Source organism: Pyxicephalus adspersus, chromosome 7, assembly GCF_032062135.1.
Source record: "Pyxicephalus adspersus chromosome 7, UCB_Pads_2.0, whole genome shotgun sequence".
In the NCBI taxonomy this organism is placed as follows: domain Eukaryota; kingdom Metazoa; phylum Chordata; class Amphibia; order Anura; family Pyxicephalidae; genus Pyxicephalus; species Pyxicephalus adspersus.
This window is the reverse complement of record NC_092864.1, coordinates 32871352-32897319: the sequence shown is the minus strand read 5'-3', so window position 1 is coordinate 32897319 and position 25968 is coordinate 32871352. Positions and strand designations below refer to the sequence as shown.

The 25968-nt window shown below is 40.7% G+C and overlaps 1 protein-coding gene across 3 annotated transcripts; it reads left to right on the top strand.

Annotated features, from left to right (window-relative positions):
* The first annotated feature begins 4992 nt into the window (after positions 1–4992).
* On the top strand, positions 4993–24066 carry DNAJB2 (DnaJ heat shock protein family (Hsp40) member B2). 3 transcript variants are annotated; one of them, XM_072418042.1, is made up of 11 exons: positions 4993–5161; positions 5768–5884; positions 11844–11923; positions 13199–13308; positions 13405–13458; positions 13914–14027; positions 14625–14702; positions 16042–16153; positions 17276–17346; positions 20878–21105; positions 23549–24066. In XM_072418042.1, the coding sequence occupies exons 3-11, from the start codon at positions 11859–11861 to the stop codon at positions 23557–23559; spliced, it is 843 nt and encodes a 280-aa protein (XP_072274143.1). In that variant the 5' UTR covers positions 4993–5161; positions 5768–5884; positions 11844–11858; the 3' UTR covers positions 23560–24066. The 3 variants fall into 3 exon arrangements, with proteins under 3 accessions (XP_072274143.1, XP_072274144.1, XP_072274141.1); XM_072418043.1 differs by lacking the exon at positions 5768–5884 and having other exon boundaries at positions 14625–14693; XM_072418040.1 differs by lacking the exon at positions 5768–5884.
* Positions 24067–25968: the final 1902 nt, after the last annotated feature.

Genomic DNA, 25968 nt, shown 5'->3' with positions numbered 1-25968 from the left:
GTATCCCATATTATTAGAGTGCCTGTTAATGAGGATATTTATTGAAAATTCAGCATCCATTTTCCATTTGCCTTTTTGCTACTACATGTACATTCCTATGTATAGGTGTCCCAGTTTTTCGGAGGAGGAGCTGCTGCCACCTAAGCAGCCATGATGCTCTCCCTTAGGCAGCCATCAAGTGGTGGTTCAGATGGAACCACATTCTCTTTTATAGGCTGCATTGGCAAAGTACCATGCATAAACATGAATAAATGTCAAGGGATCCACAAAAAATAGAATAGCCATTGGGGCCATGATGGTCCCCAACCCCCACACCATCCACAGACATCTACCTGTGGTTCAATGGGACCCTGTTCTCTTTTATGGCCCTTTCTAGGCTGCACAGGCAGAATATCTTCCTCCAATCTCCAAGCTTCCAATGCTTGGTCATTAATCTTGACCATAAACATAAATATATATGTCTATGGCTCCCCAATAATGGAATAGCCATTTAGACCCCCCATACCCTCCACAGACATCTACCAGTGCTTCAGATGGGACTCCCTTCTCTTTTATGTCCCTTTGCAGACTGCTTTGGCACACTGTCTTTATACAATCTAAATGTTTTCATTGCATTCCCATGCATAAACATGAATATGTGTCCAGGGGTCCACAATAAATGGAAAAGCCATTGATTTAGGAAATCCATCACCAATCACTATTACATGAGCATTATCAGCTCATATATTATGGATATTGTACATGTAAAGGGGTCTGCACACTTCAAGCTTCTTGGTTTCTATTATGAAGGATGAATCCAAAAAGCGAAATAACAAGAACTTAAAAATAATCTCTTACTGACTGTGATATAATTCAATATAATGATATTATGTACATTAAAATTACTTTAATTTCAACTTTTAGACCATGAAAAATAATCAGATGTGCAGTAGAGCACCTTTCCTTTAATCGGAATTATGATCTCAGTTCGGATGAACCAAAGACATTAGCCAAAGGAAAAAAACAAAATACTTCTACAAAATACTTACCAATGAAAATAAATTATTTGGAATAAAACACTATTTTGTACTGAACAATAATATAGCTAAAGGGTCTAAATTACAAAGACAAGACAAAACTCCTATATGTGATTCATTATTTGGATACATATTAAATAAAATGAAACTATTTTGTTTCATCATTACACAATTGTTTACAATCAATTTTGTACACATAGACAATTCAATTTCCCTGTGTGATTTGCCTCCTTTTCAGCTAATTTCCCTCCCTCCTTTCCCTCCCAGTCTCCCTCCATAGCAGCAGTGTGCAGTGGCCCTTCTCTGGCCTGGGGCCAAACCGCCCTGTCTGTACATAGTAACAGTTGTGTAGTGCTGAGCATTGTGCTTTCCCCCCTCCCAACACCCCATGGTGTCCCCTGCCCCAGGTTCCCTCCACCTCCCTCCTGTTACTAAGGACACTGCTACCCCTGCCTGCTATATATATGGAGGAGAGGAGAGAGAGGGGACAGTGACCGCTCCACACCGAACACCTAACCCATCGGACCCAGGAGAGATCAACTCTATCCAGCAACATGGTGAGTGAATGACCGTGCATTGGACCTGATTTATCAAGGCTCCCAAAGACTGGGGAAGATAGACTAATATGGCTGATCCTAGGTGATCCAGCAAACATGGAATGGATTCTATGATAGTCTATCTTCCCCAGTCTTGGAGAGCTTTAATAAATCAAGCCCTCTGTATATCTCTACATCCCAGCACTCTACTTCTTTTTTCTATGTCATGCACTTTGCCAGTCTTTGCAATCCTGTATATGTCTGGATCCTGTTCATTATACATTGCTATACATTTCTCTGTATGACTGCACTCTGCCTGCGTCTACACCGCAGGTTATACATCTCTGCACTCTGCCATTCTATACATCCCTCCATGCATTCTGCCCTACCCTAATCCTAACTCTATATTGTTTTCCCCACACAGAGGGAGTGCATTTCAGTCCACGTTGGCCAGGCCGGAGTCCAGATTGGCAATGCCTGCTGGGAGTTGTACTGCCTGGAACATGGCATCCAGCCAGACGGATTCAGAAAAGGGAAGGACAAATCCCATTACTGTGTGTGTTACTCATAGAAACACAACATATCTTGCATTCATTGTTCACAGCAACTCCTTATCATTTGCCAGTAGGTATATAAAATATGTATTCTTATCCATGAGCTATGGGAAACTGAATTATTTAAGAGTAATGTCAACCATTGTCTGATTGGGCAAAATCCTCTATGTTGTTATCCTTATGGATCATTTATATAGCAGGGTGATCGAAAGCAGATGAAAGGAGTTCTGTATTCAGAAACTCATAATTGAATTTATGTTTTCAATGTAACTACTTGGATCTATCAGCAACCTCACGTATTCCCTGTACAGCCGAAGTCAGAACAAGGGCGAATCCATGAGCCAATCAACTGTTTCTGCAGTGAAAGGAGCATGCTGATTGGAGATCACTGTGCTGCTTCTACTTTCACTGTGCATTAACAGGGTTGGGGAGGGACAACACCTGCAACTAAGAACAGTTCTCCTCCCTGCTAGATAAATCAGATCTCTGTGGCAAAGCTATGTAAATGTAAAAAATAGAATGAAAGAAACAGAAATGCATGAGCAGTTCTTCTAAATGTATTTTCACTGCATATTCAGCTGTTTGCCTGGAATTTTACGTCATAATAGAAAAATGGATAAAAATGCTTCTTTCCTGACTGTTATGCAGATCTAAGTCAGAGTCTGTATCAACAGACTTCTTTTGGGCTTTGACTCAAATGGCTCCATTTATAAAACAGGGAATTTGACATTCCCTCAAACATTGCCTCGTGGGAATCAATTACTGTTAATAAACAGGATTTATTTAGTGTCAACATATTACGCAGCGCTGAACATTAAATAGGGGTTGCAAATGACAGCCATATACAGACAGTCACACAGGAGGAGAGGACCCTGCCCGAAGAGCTAACAATCCAAGAGATGTAAAATGACCTTGATTGATAACACAATGATGTGCGGTACTTTAGTACCCTCACTTGTCCATGCCATGTAATTCTGGAAGATCCTGTTTCTGATTGGTTGCTGCGGCTGGCACTGTAGCTTTGTGTGATGAACATTTTTTATTGTAAATTTCTACATATTTCGGGATGCTAAATGTGCAGCTGCAGCCATGTTTGGGTGCACTTCCAGAAATTTGAAGAAATCTGGCCAGAGAAAAAAATAGAGCATTCTCTCTTAAAGCTGTACAGCTAAATGATTTCTCTGCTTTTCTCTAAATTGCAAATGAAAAATGCAGAAAACCTGGAAATTAGAGGATGATGTTTATTAGTAAGAACTAAAGTGACAAAATAAAACATTGTGAGCAGGCAGATGCTTTATTGCAGATGGGACAGGGCATCACCTGGTCTTCTGGGGTCAGGATCTTCAGCTGTCATGATTGGCTGGCAAGAATATTTATAACTTCTGCACTTGTGTGAATTCATTCCTGGCACTGCAATACCAGGCATTGTACATTGAGCTGATCATCTGCTGAGGGCCCAGTGGATGTCCAAGGGCCCCGGCTATAAACTTCTTCCCCTTGCAGTAAACCAGGGAAATAGGGCACTTGGTAGATCTGTGCACCTGTCAGCAATCCTCTACACAAATATGTTTTTTATCTATCACACAAACCTAAGGGCTGATTCAGACCCCAACCCAGTACCTTCCAGGTAGCAAAATCTGATGAAACACAAGCATTTGGGACTTGCTCTGGTGGCTTGTCTCTGCTGTACTCATTAAGCCTGACTTATTAAAGTTCCCAAAAACTGGGGAGAATAGACTATCATGGGGAAACCTGGGTGATCCAGCAAATGGAATGGATTTCTTAAAATCATGTTCTATTAGTTGGCAAATCTTATCAACCCTGGACCAGATTAATTCCATGGGTTTTGGATCACCCAGGTTCACCCCTGATAGTTTATCTTCTCCAATTGTGGTAAGCTTTAATAAATCTGGCTCATTATGATAGATAAATACAAAGAATCTATATGGGGGGCGATGTAAATAGACAGCCGAGTAGCACCAACACACACAGAACAGGGCAATGTCATCAGATGACCAGACACAAGGGGACAGGCAGGGAAATAATTTTGGCAGACAGATGGGGGTGTTCACCATGTGTAGCACTGACACACAGATAGGGAAGGGGGGCCATCACTATATGCAGGACAGAATGGTCAGTCCCATAGACACAACAGCTGGAGCCAAATTAACTATCATTTGCTAGTAGACAGACAGAGGGATATGAAATGAAAACAGGGACAGACAGACTTAGAGACATCAATATATATATGGGACAGACAGACATCAATGCACACAGGACATAGAGATATCATCATGAGACCACAGACATAGCATGAAATTGGGACATAATGTTCAAAGACAAGTTCAGGCCAGCATCCTCCTACACAGGATGGGAATTTGAATAGACAGACGGAGGGGGACACCCAATACACAGGACAGCCTATAGGGTGCCATCATCTAATGTTTGGGATAGATCAGAAGTCAGGACAGCTGGACATCAGGTTTCACTTTAACTTAAGCAGGACAATCAAAGGTCAGCGCTGCCCAAAAGCTTTATGGCTTTTATTTCTGGATCAGCAGTCCATAAGGAGTTAATGGCTGGGTGTGCAGGAAGCATTGCCCTGTAATATTAACCCTTTAGGGGGAGAGGCATTTCCTCTGGCGCCTGCAAGTGGCTCCCAAAACTTCCGGAATAGCAGTGGATAATGGAGGGGGTTTAACTGGTCCGGATTATCAGCCTGGCACATTGGGATAATCTGCACTGAGATTAGCCTTTACTATGGGCAGAGTGCCAGGGCAGCCAGAGGCCAAGGAAAGATACAGCCTGGGTGTGTGGTTATTAGAATTCTTACTGCATCCTATCTGTGTTGTCCATTTACATCTCACACTTCTATTAAACTTTCAGTGACTACAGAAAGCTGCAGAAAATGTCCTCACTCAGAAGTGCAGCAGACTATGGCTTGATTCTCCAATCCTGAACATCGAGAGGCGCTACACTTACATTCCACCTCTTCATTTATTAAAAAGTTTCATTATTTTCCTCTGGAAACCTTTTGATTGGTGGAAACGTGAGGGTAAGTGGCTGTTTGTTTATATTTTACAGAACTGTAAGTGATAAAGCAGATTAAGAAAGCTTCTTCGAATTTGCTTAATTAAATCTTAATTTCATGTGCAGCTCAAATTTTTTTTACTTGGTTTTGAAGAGATTGGGGAATGGTTAGATCCCCTGCTCTCTGTTTTGGGTTTCTCTTTATTTCCTATCCCAGTGACAACACTTGACCAGACAGAGAGAGAAATTTTTCAGGAGCAACACAGAATGGTTTGCTTTATTATAGCAGGGAAAGACTAGAGCCCATGTCAGGTTTGCTGTCTGGGTCCCTGTTGCAGACTTCAACAGACTTCCTGTTTGGTAAAATGTTGTCAGCAGGACAGAAAGTGAGACTAAATCTCTATACTGGGACCCAAGAAAGCAATAAAAATCCATGAGAAGCTCTAACCCTTCCTGCCTGTATAGAAAACTAGAAAACAAGGATTTGTGGCTTGACATACACTTATATGGAAGTTGCTTTTTCATTTTTAAAAGCTGTGGGATCAAATCATTTCCTTTTTAGGCAAGCTAAAATTGGGATTTGAAGCTATTAAACTTTATGTTAAATTAAAACTCTTTTTTCCTCTCTAAGTAATGATGAGGATGAAATCTGCTGTTGGGCGTTTACTGCTGTGTCCCCGTTACAAGGATTTCCCCTCACTTCCTGTCCTTCTGACAACAGTATCATCAATAAGAAAAAAATTATCAAGTAAGAAAAAACTATGTTTACAAGCAAAGCTCAAACAATGGCTATGTGTTTAGTGGCCGCTGGCATTTAAAGCACTAGGGACCCGTGCCAGGGCTCTGCTGTACAATGTCTGGACTCTGAATCACGTCCTTCTGTCTGTCTGCCATTTTCACGCCGTGTTTGGTGAATATGAACATAGCCTCCTACAGTCAGTGCGCCTCGGCTGGAATATTCCACTGTCATCAAATATTTGCCTCAGGTTCCTGAATACACATTTAATAAATAGAGTATGAAGAGGAGCAGATGACTGCTTGTAGCCAGTGGGGAGAATGGGGGGAGAGGAGGGGGGATTTAGATTCCAATCCATCAGCTGCACTGGTTCTAGAAGTTACTGCTGAGCTGCTTACTTTTTGCTACAAACTTCATCATTTCCTAAAAATGTCAGTCCTCAGGATTGTGGAATCTACAAATCTACAATTCATTGGGAACTGTGGTGTCCATTCTATTCTTACATAAAACAGTTAAGTTCTACTAGGTGTCCCCTTGAACTAAACCCCCTATACTCACCTGTCCCTGTTCAATCACAGGGGGCTGTTATCTTCTTCTTTGCTCTTTTCTTTATTGAGATCTTCTGACATCTTGATTGGCTGGGCTGGGATGATGCATAGAAGTTTATTCAGACTCAGCATACACATGGCAAGCTTGCCCATGTGCAGTTCAGTGTTCCACAGAGTGATCAGACAGGTAAGAATGCTTATTCCAGAAGAGGATATCATCTATATCTTCCTGTAGTAATGCTCCACCTGATCCATAATGGTATTTAGTTAACAGGTCACGTGGCATAATATATTTTAGAGGTGAAGTTTATAGGGCTGAATCAGCTCCCTATATATTCGAAAAGTTCATAGAGTCACCCTAAAAGTTTGGGATTTTCTCATGCCTTCAGAAATGCAGTTGCTATATTTCATTCACATGTTTTTCCTTATAGGTTCTCTTTATACTGCACTAATATATGTAGAGTAAATTAATTCTATTGGGCAATGCTGGGTCCCAGGTTTGAATTTTGACCAGGACACTATCTGCATGGAGTTTGCAGGTTCTCCCTGATTTTGCGTGGGTTTCCTCTGGGTACTCCGGTTTCCTCCCACCTTCCAAAAACATGCAGTTAGATTAATTGGCTTTCTCCTAAAATTGACTTTAAACTTTATTAAAGACACATGATTATGGTAGGGACAATACATTGAGAGCCCCTTTTAGGGACAACTAATGACATGACTATGGACTTTTTAAAACACTGCATAATCTTTCTGTCTGTAAGCATGTTTACTTTGTTAGACTGGCAGCACTATGCAAGAAACACTGCATGAGTTCCTTTGCCCCCCCAGTCAGATTGCTGTTGTGCAAGGGATGATAGAAGGCTAAAAAGACTGAAAAGTTCTAATTTATTTGGGTTCTTATTTTAGTTCTTTATGAAAGATAATGATTTTTTTTTCATTGATAGGATAACAATGATATCGAACAAAGGTAATAAAGATTATTGTAGTGTATGCTCATGTGGTCATACACAAACTTTTTTGTGTGTCTGGAACAGAAGTGCAGCCATTGCTAGAAGAGGTATACATACCCATGTGACCCCTTGGCCCTCATTGTTCAGCCCCATCATACACACTGTGCACATATAAAGTGGCACTCCTATAACAGATCGCTTTCTCTATGTTATCCAGTTTTAAAATCCAATTTGCACTTTTAATAACACCAGATTTGTAGAAAGATTTTGTATGTGGCACTCAGCACTTTGATCGCTGTACCATATTTACCCTAAAAAGGTGTAATAACCCAGTCTTTTGAATGCCATATTTGAAAATGCTGCATGTGTCTTATGCAATTGCCACTGATGAAATATTGCTAATAAAAGGGAAAGGGATATCTGGTATCTGTGCACTTCTAATGCAGTGCAGCACACAGTAGTGCATTACCATGTGTTATGGCGTGCTACAACACAGGACCATTGGTACAATGCATTGGGTTGGAAACTGGTCTAAAAGCTTGCACCCCTGCCAGTAATAGGTGTTTTAAAACTCCTGACAATTGATTTCCACTGGACATCTTGGCCTGTAAAGGTGAAGAAAATGATAAAACAGCAATTCATATACTCATAATAGATATTAATTTTTTTGCTATATTTGTTCTATATGACTGCAGAGAGCCCACCTATCACAGGAGAAAACCATCCATCCAACCAACTTCTGTGTTATTCACCCTGTGCAGTGATATACATGACATATATATGTACAGGTCAAAGAGGCATTATATCATCATTATATATGTTAGAAACATGAAATGTAACTTTGTTTCAGGTCTGTTTGTTGCTGCTTCAGTCTGAGTGCTGTCGCAGTGATCCTGCAAATCCTTGGAGTTTCCCTGCTGTGTCCGGCTGCTTGGTGTTTGTTTTGAGCTCTCTGGGTGGAGGGCATTCCAAAAATAGGGTTTTGTCCAGAGGGTCACATGACCCGCCTGGCATCTGACTGCGGGCAGACTATGGCTGATGTCACTCGGGAATGGCTTTGCAGCATTTCCCATTCTGTTATACTGTATATTCTTTGTTCCACGGGTTCTGGGATTTACATAGATCTGCCATGAGAAAGAAGAAGACCTGAATTTCATATGTTTTAGTTCCGTAACTCTTGGAGATCTTTCCCCACTTCCAGTCTGTTATTGGGTAGTGAAAGGAGAAGCAGCAAAATCATGAGCTCACATTCCTTTCTACTACTTGTACATGCTGTACAGTAAATGGGGGTTGCAAATGACAGACAGATACAAACAATGACACAGGAGGAGGAGAGGACCTTACCCAGAACATCTTACAATTACAAGCAGTACAATTGATCTGTGCTGCTTCTCCTGTCCTTAGCTTGAGCTGTGCTGCACCCAGACTGCAGTGTATAGACACTGCTTGCATTTAAAAATGAAATGTAAGGATGTGTTGGTGAATACTGAGGTGCTTTAATGCTGATGGGTCAGAAAGGTGTTGGAGGAAAGGGCTCATCGGATCATTGTCTGCATGGCAGTGCTGGGTGCCTGACCAACCAGCCAATTTCCTGATCCAAGTACTGACATGGTGTATGTTCAGGAAGAAGTACCCATAGCAGTATCAGTCACTGAGCCATATAGAACACTACATTCCTTCTGTTATAAAATACAGCTGTGTACACTGTGTGTGTTATCAACATGAAGCCAAATATTGGTGCAGCAACTGTACCCCCCTCATTTCTTCATTCAGAAAACAGTGTATTGAACTGGATCCTCCTCCTATCAGTCCCCATGGTAATAAATAACCAATTCAGTAGGCATGGGGGGGGGGGGTCCTAATGTACATTATTATTATTATTATTAATATTATTATTATTAATAAACAGCACCAAATTAAATTTAGCACCAACATATTAAGCAGCAATGTACATTAGATAGAGGTTACAAATGGCAGACAGATACAGACAGTGGCACAGGAGGAGGAGAGAACCCTGCCCTGAAGAGCTTACAATCTCATTGCATAGGAGGTGTCACTGATAAAGTCCCTCTGGGATAAAAGAAAAATGTTTATTTATCTAAAACTTTAAGTTTTAGGTGGAATGTCCCTTTAACCGAATCAAAAATCCAACCAAGAAAAATAAATATTGATCCCGCTCTGAGGAAATAGCTGTGTTGCCTGATGGGATGTAAGTGGCTGAGGGCTGCCAAGTGTCTGCTCACATTTGCTTATTTATGAGAGTCAGTCTCCTTTTCCATGAACTGCTGTCAAAAGGAGATTTGAATGATCGATGACTTCTGAATGCCAGTTTCCATCACAATAGATGCCAGATGCGTATTTGCTTATGTTAATGGTAATAGGTGAGCATAACTTTGCTAACGTGACATTCTCTATATTGTCATTGTACTGGTTGTCTATATCTGACCATACAAAAATACGAGGAAGAAGGAAAATCAGGAGACTTGCCAAACCTAGAGCATCAAGGGATAGTATTTGTATGCTGTGTATACACTGCCAGGACAGTCTGTGTGCCCTGCGTATACACTGCCAGGACAGTCTGTGTGCCCTGCGTATACACTGCCAGGACAGTCTGTGTGCCCAGGACAGTCTGTGTGCCCTGCGTATACACTGCCAGGACAGTCTGTGTGCCCTGCGTATACACTGCCAGGACAGTCTGTGTGCCCTGCGTATACAATTCTTTGCCAGTCCATGCATATGCACTTCCAGGACACTCCATGTACCCTGTATAGTTGGGTATCCTGGTATTATGGATGAAGAGTCCTCTCCAGCAGCTCACTGATGGTTATATAATACATCCAATCTCCTATCATTGTACTTCTGCCTGGTATAAATAGATCAGGGTGCACTGTGTACCCTCACTTGGATTTGCATGTTTCCATTATCTTGGGCAGCTTTCAGTTTCACTCATGAATAGATTATTAGGAAATGGAAAGGTGAGAATGGTGGAATATCAAATCACATGCATCTGGCACAGAGAAGCAGAAAGGTGGTTATATTGCCCCGGACACTTTTTCTGTTACTTATATCAAGTTTTCCTGACTCAGCACCATAAATCTGAACTCAATATTTGCAATATTTGGGGCTCTATTAATCCCCCCCACCAAGTTTGGTATCTCCAAGCCATAATAGTAAAACCCCCATGCTTGGGAGTTTATTATTTCTGGCACTGGGTTTTGCCATGGGGTATGCAGACTGAGCTCAGAATATGCAGGTCAGTGCACTTCCTAGAGAAGATTGAAGGTAGGTAAGTTTGTTTTATTGCAGAAGAGATGTAGCATGACTGTTCTGTAAATCAATAGCTGCCTGCTTGTAGTTTTTCGATTTTTCATTCAATTTCACCTTTAAAAGGTTTCACTTGAGCTGGCCATTCATTTACAGTTATTATGTAAAGCTGAACTCCAGGGAATCAAAAAACTGCTCTTGCATTGCAAGTGTTAAATTCTCAAATTCTCATTTATGGTCCTCTAAAAGTTGTAAAAAAAAACTTTGTGTGTTGCTTGTAAAACCTAATTACAGAAAGCAGCACAAACAATAAATGTTCTTTAATTAGAATTGTATTTTTAGATTTAGAGTAGTGAAGGGTTACAAGCTTTTTTATTGCTGTATCCTCTAACCCAGGGTTCCTCCAGAGGTTGCTGGGGTTTCCTTGTGCATGAGCAATTTGTGACTCTTAATGTGTTACCACTGACCCCAATGATCGTTTTGGCTATCTGTAAGGCTGACATTTTTCCTAATGACCACCACACTAATGACCTGAAAGTTGTTTTAAGGGTTCCCCTATGTTAAAAATATCAAGAAACCTGATTTATCTAGGTGTTCCTCAAAAGTGGGAATTTCTTGTATGGGAATTGTGTATTCCTTGATGGATGTCATTCTGTAAGGATGTGTGTTCATAGGCATGCTGGTTTTATATGTAGATCACCCTAGGTAACACCCATATGTGATACTGAGCCTCCATGATTGAAAGAACTATAATAAATAAAAGGACTGGATGAGGGAAAGTCAGGCTTGGGAGGAAAGGATTGAACGATATTGGACATGAGGTGGCTCTGTCTGACTTGCTGCAGCTTCTCATGCATGTTGTAAAAAACGCACAGTGTGCAGTAAAATCAGAGCAGTTTCAGTCCAGGAGAGCAGCTGCTACAACTGTGCAAGGCTGGAAGTTACAATATACTCCATGTTGAAGAAGAAAAGTTTTCAGTGACTTATCCCTCTGACGTATAACTTGAGTATTTCCATGTGTTCCTTCCCAAAATAATACAGTGGGAGGGATGGGGAGAGGAAGCTCAGAGGGGAATTCGGGAGCCCAGAGGCGGCTGGTGTAATGTACTATTCTTGTATATGTGTCACCTCTGGGGAGTTATATATGTTCTGCCCTTGTGTGTGACTGGTAACACTGTACCATGGTAAATGTCAGCTTTCTTCCTTCAGAAACTTCACAGAATAATGGGGGATTACTATGAGATTCTCGGAGTGCCCAGGAATGCCACCCAAGACGACATCAAACGGGCGTAAGTCTTCAAACAATGCAAAAACTTCTGGTAAAGGGGTGTAATGAAATGATAAATCATGAAAAAAGGGGCTGTGTGGGCAGAATTTACATCACTGCCAGAGTTTCCGGCATTGCAGAGATTTGTGTTTCACTCATTTTTGGCTGTTTTTGTTTGAATTGTTTTGTGTATTGTATTTATGTATGTTTTGTGTGTACTCGACTTTTCTCATCAGTCATTTGTACCCCCAGCTTTGTCCCTGGCAGTGACATGTAACCGAATAATAGAGGAGGAATTCACTGTACGGAGGCCAGCAGCAAACTGCTACATTGAATAAGCCATTGTTTAGAATACTTTGGCTGCCATGGTTGGCACAGAGGTGCCCGGGCCACTTAAAATTCAGGCTGTGGCACCAGGCAGTGGGCATAGAGGGTAAAGAAGTATAACTCCAGCCCTGTTTATGGGGGTAAGTAGAGATAGATCTGCTCTACCCTATCTAGGCATGGCTGCTGTCACTCACAGCAAGTACTGATGACATCATAGGTGATGTCATTATTTGTGAAAGGGAGTGACCTTGTCTTCATATTCAATTGATTTTTTGCTCAATGGCTGAACTGTCAGATTGACCATTTCTTGATTCCTGTAGATTATATTTGCAATTCCTGTGGTTGAAATTACCTGAAATTGTAAAGTTTTTGGCCAGCTAAAACCTCCAGCCACCATCTTTCTTGTGTTAATAATTGGCCCTGCAGAAAAAGAAAGGTCTGATATATATATTAGCTTCCCCCCACTATTTTACATAGAAGCTAATATGTTAAAATAAAATATTTTATTTATTTGTAGGTAAAAATAAGTTATCTCATTGTGCCTAGGCAAAGGTGAGGTCACCATCCATCCAGCTAGATCAGAGTATCTGCTAGAATATGAACTTGCACTGTGCTGACACATACACCATAAGATTTTGGGTACTTGGCATCTTTTGGGCATGTTGAAAAGAATGGTGCCATCGCCCCCTGCAGTGTGGAAGCTGATTTAATGAAAGTTTATTTAACATGTATTTCCCTAAATTATTATTATTACCGCTATTTAGTGGGCACAAATATATTCAGTGAACCTTTCTTTTTCCTGCAAGGTTCACTTTAACATGCTTTAGGTTGGGTGAGATTTTGGGGATTAATTTGAAATATAATGATTGAAAATGTCAGCACCGTAATTAATTTATGGCAGATTTTAAACCCTTTAATTATAAAACAGTAGGAAATGCAGTCAAATATATCTTACCTCCTTTATTCACAGCTATAGGAAGCTGGCACTAAAATGGCACCCCGATAAGAACCCGGACAATAAGGAGTTGGCGGAAAAAAAATTTAAAGACATTGCAGAAGCCTATGAAGTATTATCAGATGGTAAATATGGAACCATATGCATTTCTGTAACAGATGACACAATTGATGATCTGTATTTCCTAAAAATACCTTTTTAACAATTTTTTTCTCCATTAGTGGAAAAACGGGAAACATATAATCGCTATGGGAAAGCAGGATTTTCAGGACCTGGTGAGTATTCTATAAATCATTGTGATATTCTGATAATATCTTTAAAAGTTGTGGGCCAATATATACAGAAAAACTGTTGGTGATGTAACGTGACCAGAGACGAGGTGAGAAGCTGCTCTGCTTTTAAAAAGGGGTCATCTGAGATTGATAACTTTGCTTTAGACATGTACATATTATATTGTGCTTTTGTATTAAACTGAATCTACCACACCTTGCACCAGTTCTTAATCTCTTACAGATACTTAAAGCCCAACTCTGGTCTAAAATTGCCTTTAGTAATGTTAAAAAAAAAAACAAAGCAGTTCTGGCTGCAATACTTAATATCAATCTTTAGATGTCCTCTGTAGTACACTATTTCTGCCACAAGATGTCCTCAGTTATCTATAAATTTTTTTAAATATTGTACGTTCGCTTATTATGCTGACACCCATTTCTTTCATGTGTTCCTGACACAGAGCCCAGATCCAGCTCAGGCTCCCGATTTCAAGGATTTGCCTACACATTCCGGAGCCCAGAAGAAGTATTCCGTGAATTCTTTGGTGGACGAGATCCCTTTTCCGATTTCTTTGGTAAGATAGCCCACGAATATCCTCTATAAAGAATGGTTACTAATATTCAGTTTTTGCCCAGAACTCAAAATTTTGGGATGAAAAGCCTGAAAGGGATGGGGCATGGGGCATTTCTAGAGGCGGCCTGAAAATAGATATTCTCTTTATTAACTTCCAGATCCTGGGTGTAGGGCTGTGCCCTAAAAAATCCTAGATGTATCTCCTATGCCCTATTAATCTTTCCTTGCTCATAGGATGCTGTTGCAGCAAATCTTGGGTTTGCTCCATGACACAGAAGCAGTTGATGTAAAATGTAACTCTGAAAAATATAATGTAACAATATTATAATTTACCTGTATTGTTTTATTAAAAAAAAACTTCCTATTTAACTTTCGCTTTTTAAGTCTGTCAACTCAATCCCTCCTTCTTGCCCTTTTTCTTTCCCTAGCTATTATTTTTTACTGATTTTTTTTTGTTACTGTTTGTTTTTACCTTTTTTGTTTGTTTTTGCTTTTAAAGTATTACATTTAAAAGGTGGCACCTAACCATGATATGATATAATGGATATTAAAACTTATTAATGGTTTGGTTTTCACACAACTGTTTCTTCCTTTGTAGGGGACGACTTTCTGTTTCCTGAAATGCGCCACACTCCCTCCTCTCCATTCTTTTCAGACTCTTTTCCTGGTACGAGAGGTATGATTGGCTGTCCTGCCTTTCTAATACTGCGATGATACTTTCTAAAAGGGGGAGGTTTCTGGCCAGGCTAAGGGTAGATATATTGGGCATTCAGGGAAGGTAGGTAGGGCAATCCCACTCCAAAGTACAGAAAAAGGAGGCTGGCTTGTGGGAGGAGATATGCAAATATCAAAATGCCTGCATAGGTCACTTGGGAAGGTTGGGTGTTACTAGGAAGACATAATTTGCATGCAGACTGTCCTAGGTACTGCCCACACATTATGTTGAACCTAATTGATTGATAGCACTGAAATCCAATAAATGAAAGGGGCGGGGCAGTGACAGGCAGGGGATGGAGGGGATAGAGGCGAACTCCCTCTGATTTGCAGCAGCTACTAATGTACATTGTAAGAAGTTTACAGTGTGCAATGAAATCAGGATAAGAAATTTAGAAGAGGAGCCAGTACAACTGTGCAAGACTGAAGTGGAGGCAGCATTAAACATAATGGGGAACAATATGAAACACAGAGCTCTATTTATAAAGCAGATGGTGGGAATCCATTACTGCCATTGTAACACATAGACCTGGAAGATTCCCACATGGCAAAGTCTGATTCCCTGATTTACAAAAGGAGCTTATAGTGTTATGGGCTGCATAAAACTTGTCAATGTGCTGCAGTAATTTAAATGAACATATGGTTATATATATGCATTAGTCATGCAGTACAAAATTATATACCGTATTTTTAAAGAATATTTTCTTTTTATTTTAAATGAGTATAAAACATTGCTTAGGAATGTCTTGCAATCCCATATACTTCCAGCATGTGGAGCTTCTTTTGACAATTTCTCCTTACCTCTTGTAGTAAATGTACATGGTGCTCTGGTGATCCTATATATATTTATTTTTTTTTTTGTGAATCAAGGATTGTACATTCTGTCTATAGCGTAAAATAAGATACGAAAGTGGCACTATCACTTTGCCCATGCACAGCCCACTTCCCCAACAATGTATCTTTAACTAGCTATGCTCCCTTGCCTTTTCCCCACTGCAGAAGTCTTCTGTCTATGCTCGGGTGTTGGCTGGTATTAGAGCCTAGACTGGGGGACGACGGCAAGGCATTGTTACTTTGCTCATGTCTCTTTATTATTACATTTTTAATCCAATGAAAATATAATTGTTTCCCTCTTACAGGGCAGATATTAGGTGCCTTGTGCCCCCTCCCCTCTTGCAGTCATCCTAGCAATGATAAAACTCACCTATAATGCATTTTTTGGACGTTCTGCCAATCCCTAATGTGATATTGCTCCTCCTGAGTCCGCTTCTAATAACAATCACTTGGTTTTCTCTCTGCAGTCTTCTCATCTTTCTCATCTTTTGGAAATGACGGGTTTGGTTTGGCTGGGAACGTTTGCTCCATTTCCACTTCAACCAAATTTGTTAACGGCAAAAGAATAACAACCAAGCGGTGAGTATCTAATGAGCCCTGTGAGTAGGTTAAACTGGGAGTCCCCAAATACTGGACCCCGAACAGTACTGGGCTAAACAGCTACTGAACACGGCCACTACTGGGACACTAGATCCGATGTGTCCTTTCTCCTGGCATTTAATTCAGCAAATTGTGTAAGCTGGCTTGCGTGATTGGCTGAAAGACAGGAGTGAGGAGCCAGCTTATGTAACTGGCTGATCGAAATGACAGAGGGTGGAGCCGGGTTATGTGATTGGCTGAACCAAATGACAGGAGGGAGGGACTGGTTTTACATGATTGGCTGAATTAAATTATAGAAGGCAGGACACCGTTCCTTGTCACAGTAAAGACTGAAACCAACAAAGACTGCAACCGATGCTCTGCATGGACCACCCCCTGGCACTTCCCCCACGCTGACCTGTGCTGAACCGGGCACAGCAGTCCTTGCCAGTTGCAGTCTTCACTGTGACAGGAAGGATCTGTGTACTCTCTCCTGTCATTTCACTCAACCAATTTTGTGATTGGCTGAACAAATTGACAGGAGGGAGAAGCTTACATGATAGGCAGAATGGAATTACAGAAGTAAAGACACAATTCATTTATCTTGGTATCACCCTCTTACAGTCCTTGTACAGCAGAGCTCAGATTGTGGGAAGGAGAACCAGTACAAGAAGCCAATCTGTATAAGTAGCATGCTGATAGCAGAAGAAGGTAGAGATATTAACCTATTAGTCTGCTGCTTCTGCTCCTACTGCCCAGTCAAAAGCAAAGGGAGGGAAGACCTGAGAAAAAGCATATCTCATGCTGTGCCAGACAGGCCTGCTCTTTGTAGTAGAGCTTTGTAATCTGTGTACTGAATAGACCGATAACTATATACAATCTGATTGCACTAACTTCTTTTGATCTAACAATCACTATGTAGTACATGGGCCTGTGTGATTTAATACACATTGGAGGAATTATTTGGCAGGTCCTCATATTACATAATTTTGGCAAATATAAAATTAGATAGTAACTTGTATAGGCAGTTCTGGATGTTTTCAGATCTAATATAACATTAGGAGAGAATATCTGTCTAGGAAGAAGTCACTGTAATAGCATCTGTGTGTCCTCCCTGTACAGGATCGTGGAAAATGGAGTGGAACGAGTAGAGGTGGAAGAAGACGGCCTGCTGAAGTCCATCCGGGTCAATGGTAAGATCACCGAAATGAATCCCCGTGCTGAATGTTAGAACAGAAGACGTAGCAGCTCCAAGAGAACAACATTCTATCATAGGGCGCTAATAAAACATGCATGTGTTCCCTGACTTCTTCTTAGTGTAACCAGTACTATTACCTTTTTAAAAAAATGGGCAGAGACTTTTCGGGGGGACTTTTTCCTGGGGGTTGTGGTTGTTTGGAAGCGGGGGTTCAATACAGCAGAGAGTGCTGCTCAAGTTGGGATGTTAGACCTGCCCTCTGTAATATTGTACCCTGAGTCTAGGTCTAGGTGATAACACACCTCCAGGGGGTGGGTCCATGACAGCCTGAGCCTAGGAGCCTGGGCGTCATTCAGCTTCCAAGGGACCAATGCAGAGTTTCTGCAAAGGACAATGCTGAGGACTAGGATCTTAGTGAGGTACAAAGTGTGCCATTAGATGAGGGCCCGTACACTCCCCAGCAATTAGGGACCCCAAGTCAGTTTGACATGGGGGTCCAAGTCACTTCTTCACAGGCGCACACTGTTGGCTGCATCCACCACTGACAATGAGAGTATACAAAGAACAAATTTCTGCTTTTAAATTAATAAAAAATAGTGCAGAGTAAACCCAGTTAGTGGATTTTTAATTACTTTGGGGTTAAATATTTTGAATGGCCTATGGTCCCTTGTCAAAAGTTTCCCAGAAGAGCCCATGTATGTAATCTTCACTCAGAAGTATTCCTATAGAGCAGAGTTCCTTAAAAGGTTGCTAGGGGTTCCTTCAGCAACAAGCAATTTGTGCCTCTCAGGTCAGTTTAGGTGACGCCAATGATTTTTTTGGCTTTATGTAGGGAGCAATAGCCAGCAATGTTAGAGGAATTCTTCCTACTGACCCCCACACTAATATACTGTGAGCTGTGGATATAGTAATTATAGAAGAGGTTCCCTGAAGACCTGAAAGTTATTTCAAGGGTTTTCTCTTGTAATAAAGGTTGATAACAATAGAGAAATATTGAGACAATAGAGAAATGTTCTTATGGGGAAAGTTTCATTGTCTGCATTACTTTATAAGTAGCTTTGTTAAAGATATATGACTGAAAATGAATTGCTATTGCCATTCCTATTGCTGAAGATGCCTAAAATTTGTTCTGTATCTTAGTGCAGACATTTTAGAAATTCAGTGAACCCTTCACACAAGCTGGATATTACATTTCTGGGGTCATTATATAGTCCAATAGTGAACAGAATGCCCTCCGCTTGCCAAACTGTGTTACATTTTTTGCCTGTTTTCAAATAACTAAAGCAAAGGCAGATTGAAATGGAAAGGACATTGGTAAGAACAATAAAGTGGCTTATGTATCAAACTTTATATTCTTTATAAAGTGTTAAAGAAATTGAGTTCTTCTTATAGGTGAAAAGGAAAGCTACCTGCAGTGAATCCATGCTGTATACAGAACAGACCCCTTCATTTGTGGGTAGATGGGTAGGTGATCAGGTCTAATCAGTGAGAGCTCAGGCTTTGCAGTGTGATAAAAATGAAGGATCAATACAAGTAATAGGGACACCACAGTGTTGCCAATTAAGATGCTTCTCCATAAGGAAGCTGTAACTAAGAATTACCCAAAAGGTTGAAGCCTGAGTAGTCCTGACTTTGCAAGATGGTAAGAAAAAAGCAAAAACAATTGCAGTTATCACTTATACCATGTGATCCAAACAACAAGGGACCAGCTTGGGGAATAGGGTTCTGCAGATTAATTTAGATGAACCAATGGTAAAGCATTTATAATGCAAAATTCTGGCCACAGATGAGCCAAAAGGCTGTATGAGTAAAACAGCAGAAGCTGATCCTTCCACAATAAAAGCAAGCATGAAATGTAGGTTTTAGGTTATGAGTGTAAAAGTAATGATAACCCTTGAAGGTGACTTTGGGTTGTGATGATACAATACTATTCACACCAGAATTATTTGTGTTAGCTTGTTTGAATAGACTCTTATCATTGCAATAAAATATTCCAAACACCTCTGAAAAACTTTGCCAGGAGATGGTCAGGATCCTCGGACCTTCAAAGTGCAAAGGATAAAAAATAACCTGAAACATAGAAAATGATGAGCATGGATTGTATCTAGTAGTAGCCACAACTAACATGACTTGTTCTTGTAATGTTGAAAAAGTTTCACAACTTCCCAAGGTATTTCATTGGAACTTGTACTTGTAATGTTGAAGTTTTGGAGCTTGGAAAGTTGTTTCATCAGTTCTAATGAAGTTGCTTGAAAAGCTTCACAACTTATTCAACATTACAAGAATAAGTCCAGTTGGATTTGATGATCCACTACTAGATATACAATGGCCTGGATAGATGAGAACTGTCACACCATGATGAGAACTGTCACACCATGACCACAGGGTCATCAAGATGAAGATTTATAGTCCAGGATCATCCTAAAAGGGCATTTTTGGATAAATATTGCTATTACCCCATCCCATTGCTATGCGTGTCACCTGTAAAGGTACGCATTCTGGTTCCTTATTTATAAGGCTCCCTGGGGAATCTTGAGGAACATTGTAAGCAGGATGATGAGTGGCATAGTGCCAGGAGGCTATTAGGTATCCAAGTTTTCAGTTTGCTACCATTTTAGCACAGCCAGACATTCTTACAAAGGATTTTAAGATCTGGGATAAGTCCACACATACTTTTTGCATGGGGGGCAACTTAAACTTCTTCACATTTAATGTTTTGGGTGGCATGGTTAAAGTAGAACTCTGCCACCCTCAAAGCTTAAATATAAGAACATCTGCAATTCTAGTTACCAGTTTTGTTACCCTGCAAAGTTCAACAAATGCCTATTCATTCTGCCAGTGATGTCCACCTAATTCAGCTTCTTTTACTGCTCCTGAATTCATAGCAAAGGTAGAATGAATAGATATTGCAAGCCTGTAACTTATTAATCAGCACCTGGCTACACCCAGCCCCATCCACTGCTTTCTGGATTGGCAGCATGGCCTCTGTTGTGAGACTTCCCATTGTGAGCCACAGTGTCTGGGGTAGGGGAGAATGAGTGAGAGACAAATGAATGAGGATTTGGCTCATGGAATGTAAAGGGCCATCCTTGTTTACGGTATAATGCTTTTGCATGCCATAGTAAATGGATTTGGCACATGGTGGTAGGAACCGAGGATCATCTTCTCAACAGAATCTTATGTCTGAAAATGCAAAGGTCCAAAGATCTGATCCTTTTGCACCCAGAATCCTAAAGAATGTATGTTTGGGAAGAGAATACCTAATTTTGCTTACATTATCCAGGGTAAGTATGCCCCCAGGCACCTGTCTTAGCTTATGGGACAACAGTAGCCACCTGGAAATGCATTTCAGTAATTTTCCTTTCTTAGGTTTAAGGGGCTCAGGGTGCCAGCTTTGCCTATATGCATACAATTGTGTTTTAATCTGAATGTTTGTGCACAAAGGGCCTTGATGATCTCTAAGCTGTTGGTTGTTTTGGCTTATAAAGGTTTGCATGGAATCCTAACTTTTCTGGTTGTTTTGCAGGGGTAGAAGATGAACTTGCTTTGGCTCTAGAGATGAGCAAACGGGATCACCAGACAAACGTAGAAACCTCCAACGACCGCCCCAGGGTGTCGCCACACAACATCCAGAGATCTCAGAGTGCCGTCCCCGCTTACATGGTGCTGGACAGCGACGATGAAGATGAGGATTTGCAACTGGCCATGGCCTACAGCCTCTCTGAGATGGAGGCCACCGGGCAGCACCAAGCAGGTGTGAGAATAAAACAGAGAGCAGGGAAAGGGCAGGTGCAGGAGGCACTGGGACAGTTAAAAGCGCAGGGACACACAGCACATCTGCTTAGACACCACCAGTTGCCTGCAGGCCAGCTGAGACATCAGGTATCTGTAGATCAGCTCAAGCACCAGCAGGGAGCCGCAGATCAGCTGAGACATCATCAGGTGACAGCAGATCAACTACGGCATCATCAGGTGACCATAGATCAGCTAAGGCACCAGTTGGGAGCAGTACACCAAATAAGACATCAGGTAATTGCAGATCAGCAAAGGCACCAACAGGTGGCGCCAGAACAGCCGAATCCGCAGTCACATTTGATAAAAGACTTCCAGAGCCCAAACAGGGAAGCGATAAAGCAACAGCCGATGCCGAATGAAGACATTCAAGAAGGGAGAATTAGTGGAGGAGCAAATAGCCCACAGAAAGACCAGAAAAAGAAAAAAAACAGATGTTACATCTGCTAGGGGCAGTCACAATTTTTACTCATCAACTTAATAACAACTTTGGGTTGTTGGCTAAAAAGATGCAATGTCGTATTGGATGAGGTCTCAGATATCTGATATCTCCAGTGTTTGCGTCTGTCTCTGTGCTGTCTGCTCCTACAGAAATGAAATGGTGGAAAGCAGCCCACTGCTGAGCATGTCAAACCCATGTGCTGGCACTTTAAAATTCAATTAGGAGACAAGCTTTGCGTCTTACCCTAACACTGCCTCCTCTATCCTGATGTCTGCTGAACACGATGATTGGACTAACCCGCTGGAGATTTCTCTTTAGCTCTCTGCATGTAGCTGCTTGTCTCTTTCACTTCTTTTTTCCTCTGTTCCCCAGGGGTGGGCTTCCTACTCAATTGCCAAATCAACTTGGACTTTATATTGTAGACATGTACATGCCTTGAAAATATTGTTTACTGGATGCTGGAACCATTTGTGATGTCCTTATTTTGGTGACATCACAGCGGCCTTGTATTATTGTGCCAAATAATTCTCTTTTAGCCAAGTCCTTCTCTGAATTTACATGGGGCTCATGTATAAAATAAATCATAAGTGTTTTAAGGCTAAACTTCATGGCAGATAGAAAGTACACTCTGGGGCGTACATACAGTGCAGACTGCAGACAGGTTGAATATCAACTATACATTATTACATGAAAAATGCAGGAGAACAAAAGGCAAAGTTCTATTTTGTTGTTGATTAGCAGTCCCTGGACATTTTTAAAATTCAATTTTGTGTGTTAAATCTGGATATGGTGTATACAATGAATCTTACACTTTATCAGTTTTATGCATGAGCCTTGGTTTATTACACTTTTAGGGAAGATCTCACAGTTGCCTAATGATCTTTGTGAACAAGATCTTTTTTTTCACCTACTTTTCATCCTTCCACTGTCCCCATGGGTCAAAATTATTGGTGGAAAAAATGATGTGCTTTGGAAATGTTACGTGCTAAAGCTGAACTCTTGGTAGATATTGATATGTAGTTGTGAAAAGTAATTATAAGTTTATTACATTTTTTTATACATTGTAACCTTTTGTACAGTGACCCCCAGACGGGGAGAGGAGGGAGGAAGGGGTGGGGGGACCATGAGCCAGTCAGCTGCGCTTAATGCATCAGTCCTGACAAAAAATGCAATGGCAGGAGGAGAGAGCAGAGGGATAAAATCATCAGAATTATAAGCTTTACTTTAGTCACAAGCTGGGGGTGAAGAGATGACAATGGCCAGACCATTACTAGTATCATGGGTGCTTTGTTGCAGAAAATGGGTCTGATTTATTAAAGCTCTCCAAGGCTGGAGAGAATCAGTGAAGCTGGGTGATCCAGCAAACCTGGAATGGAACTGGTCCAGGATTCAAACATGCCCTTAAATCCATTACAGGTTTGCTGGATCACCCAGCTTCACTGATTAAAGTGTATCCAGCCTTGGATAGCTAATAAAATAAATAAAGCTTAATAAATCAGACCAAATGTATCACTTTACTTTGATTACTTACTAAATCTTCTGCAGACACAGCTAAACAGAAGTAGAGCAATGTGGTCTTTAAAGAAGATTTATATCCAATATTCTGCAGTATGTGGCTTTAATCTGTAGCTGTACAGTGCAGTACTTGTTTTCCACCACAACATATCCTTAGTCTTCTGGATTTGAATGACGCCCATTATTTGTTCTGACCCCAGGCAGTCATAGACCTTCCCCCACCCTGTGACTGGACAGTGAAGAGGAGCTTCTTTCTGTACTTTGCTTTCTGCAACCTGAACTATAAGCCTATGTCTGCCTTGCCTTCAGCTTCCATGTCAACTGGCGAATGTGCTGTACAGATGTTACATCTTGATTGGATCTATTCTTTCACCCATATGCTGATTGTTGTTTAAACACACACACCCGTGAATTATTTGCCTACTGAATGTCTTGCTTTTCTCACTAGGTGTGTTCTGAGATCGAAGTCACATACACTTCAGTGTGCCGACGCTGGCTGGGGTTGGGTGCCAGGGGAGCACAGGCAAGCTTTCCCCCATCCCACACACAATGCACCTTCCCTGCGAGCTGGTATGACATTGTGGGCTGTACTATCATGAAAGATTCAGGGGATCCTTGTTCACTACACTGGAATAAGACTTTTCATTTGGATGCTCTGGGGTGGGCTATAGCACTCGCTGGATTTTATAGGGGCTGGACCCAGGGGAAATGTATATACGGATGCAGGACTGTGTGGCTGAGTGTTATAAATATTTCTATAAAAAGAGCTTGCAGAATCTAACTCATTGCTAGTTATTTATGCTTGAACTGTGCTAAGGGACTGCAATAGTGATAATTTCCCAATGGACCGAATTCGGCATTGTTGTATTACATCACAATATCTCATCAGAAAAGTCCAATATGTGTGTACCATGGAAAGACTTTACTAAATTAAACCAGACCACTTTTAATAAAGATCTCACCGTGTGTAATGTTTCTGTAAAACTTGCCTGTCCCATCTCCATCACCTGGCTATATCATTTGCTAGAGCAGCCAATTGAATTAATCAAATGAATTCTGAATTTGATTGACCCAAAGTGAGCAGTATGGAGAGATGAATCAGAAGAATCTCAAATAGTCACGCTGCCAATTTCTTTTGATTGTACAGGTATCTGATGAATATTGGAGATCAGTTGAACTAACATTAGTCTGAGAAATGTATTTACAATTGGTGGCTACTTTATAAGGTGCACAAGTTTAGCAATATTACTAAAGAACATTGCCACTTAAATGGAACTGATTTGCTTTTGAAGCACTACCATAGCGCCACTATTTTAGAAATGGAAAGGTGATAATGGAAAGGGAATAAAACTGACCTGTCTGTTCTCTGATCTTCTGCTGGGAGAAAATGAACTCCATTGGTATACACAGGAATTATATAATCCCCACCCAGCCTATAAAATGGCCAAACATCCAAGGAAAACAATGGTGGTGCCAGCAATGGAACGGGGACCGGTGAGTGCAATAGCTACCAAATAGCTAATGACATTTTAAAAATGAATTCCAGGTTTGCTGGATAACGCAGGTTCACAGGTGAAAGTGTATCGTCTCCAGCCTTGGAGAGCTTTCTTAAATCACGCTCAAAGTGTCAGTACTGGTTTCAGCATTCAAGAAGTATAAGTGTAAATTTTCAACAAGGACACACAAACCACAAAAAAAAAAAAAAAGCTGATAAGGACTTAGCCTTTTCCTGCTCTATTCCTGTGTTGCCATTTTCTGCCTGATAAAAACATTGTCATTGTAACAGTAAGTGATTGTAATTGTAGCAACAATACTACTATTGGCTGGATTACTAAGGTTCTCCCAAGAAAATATATATCCCCCAGTTTTCAGCCAAAAGGTTGTATACAAATGATTGAGTTTAAATTACATTGCTAATGCTTGGTAAAGACAGCTTTGTGAAGTTGTCTTTCTAGTCCATCAAGAACTGATTTATTAAAGTTCTCCAAGACTGAACAATATAGACTTTCATGGGAGAACCTTGGTAATCCAGCCAATCTGGAGTGGATTTCTTTTCTATTTTTGCTATTATTTGGAAAATGTTTTTAATGCTGTACTAGATCCATTCTAGGTTTTTGGACCACCTAGGCTTCCTCATGGAAATTCTCCAGACTTGGAGAGCTTTAATAAATCAGGCTGTGTAGAAATCCAGCTCCATAAGGACTTGAATTATTTTTTTTTTTTAGTTTGGTGTTGACCTCCAGTAGGGGGAATATTTTTAAAATGAATACAGCAGAATGGTGGCTCAGAGGTTAGAACTCTGGTCTTTGCAATGTTAGGTCACAGGTTTGAATCTCGGCCAGGACAATATCTGCATGGAGTTTGCAAGTTCCCTCAGTGTTTGCGTGGGTTTCCTCCCACATTCCAAAAACATGCAGTTAGGTTAATTGGGTTTGCCTTAGATTGTATTAAAGTCATATGACTATGGTAGGGACATTAGATTGTGAGCTCCTTTGAGGAACAGCTAGCTGACTTTATATGACTATGACTGTACAGTGCTGGATAATATGTTGGGGCTATATAAATATTGTGTAATAATTTTCATGAACATGGGGAATGAACTTTGAAACTAGGTACTACGTACAAAAAGTAGTTGATACTTCAAACTGATTTCAGAATTTAAACATGCTTAGGATAACCATAGGTCTACAGTCTTACAAAATGTGAATATTTCAATGCATGGGTATTTGTGTAAATGTGATGTGTTTAATATAGAGGCCATGTGAATCTATGGCTACAACAACATTACAAACTGATATTTATAGTTCCAATATTGGTGATGAGTATCGGTTTATTTTTCTCGGTGTTGAGACATTCACACAATACAAG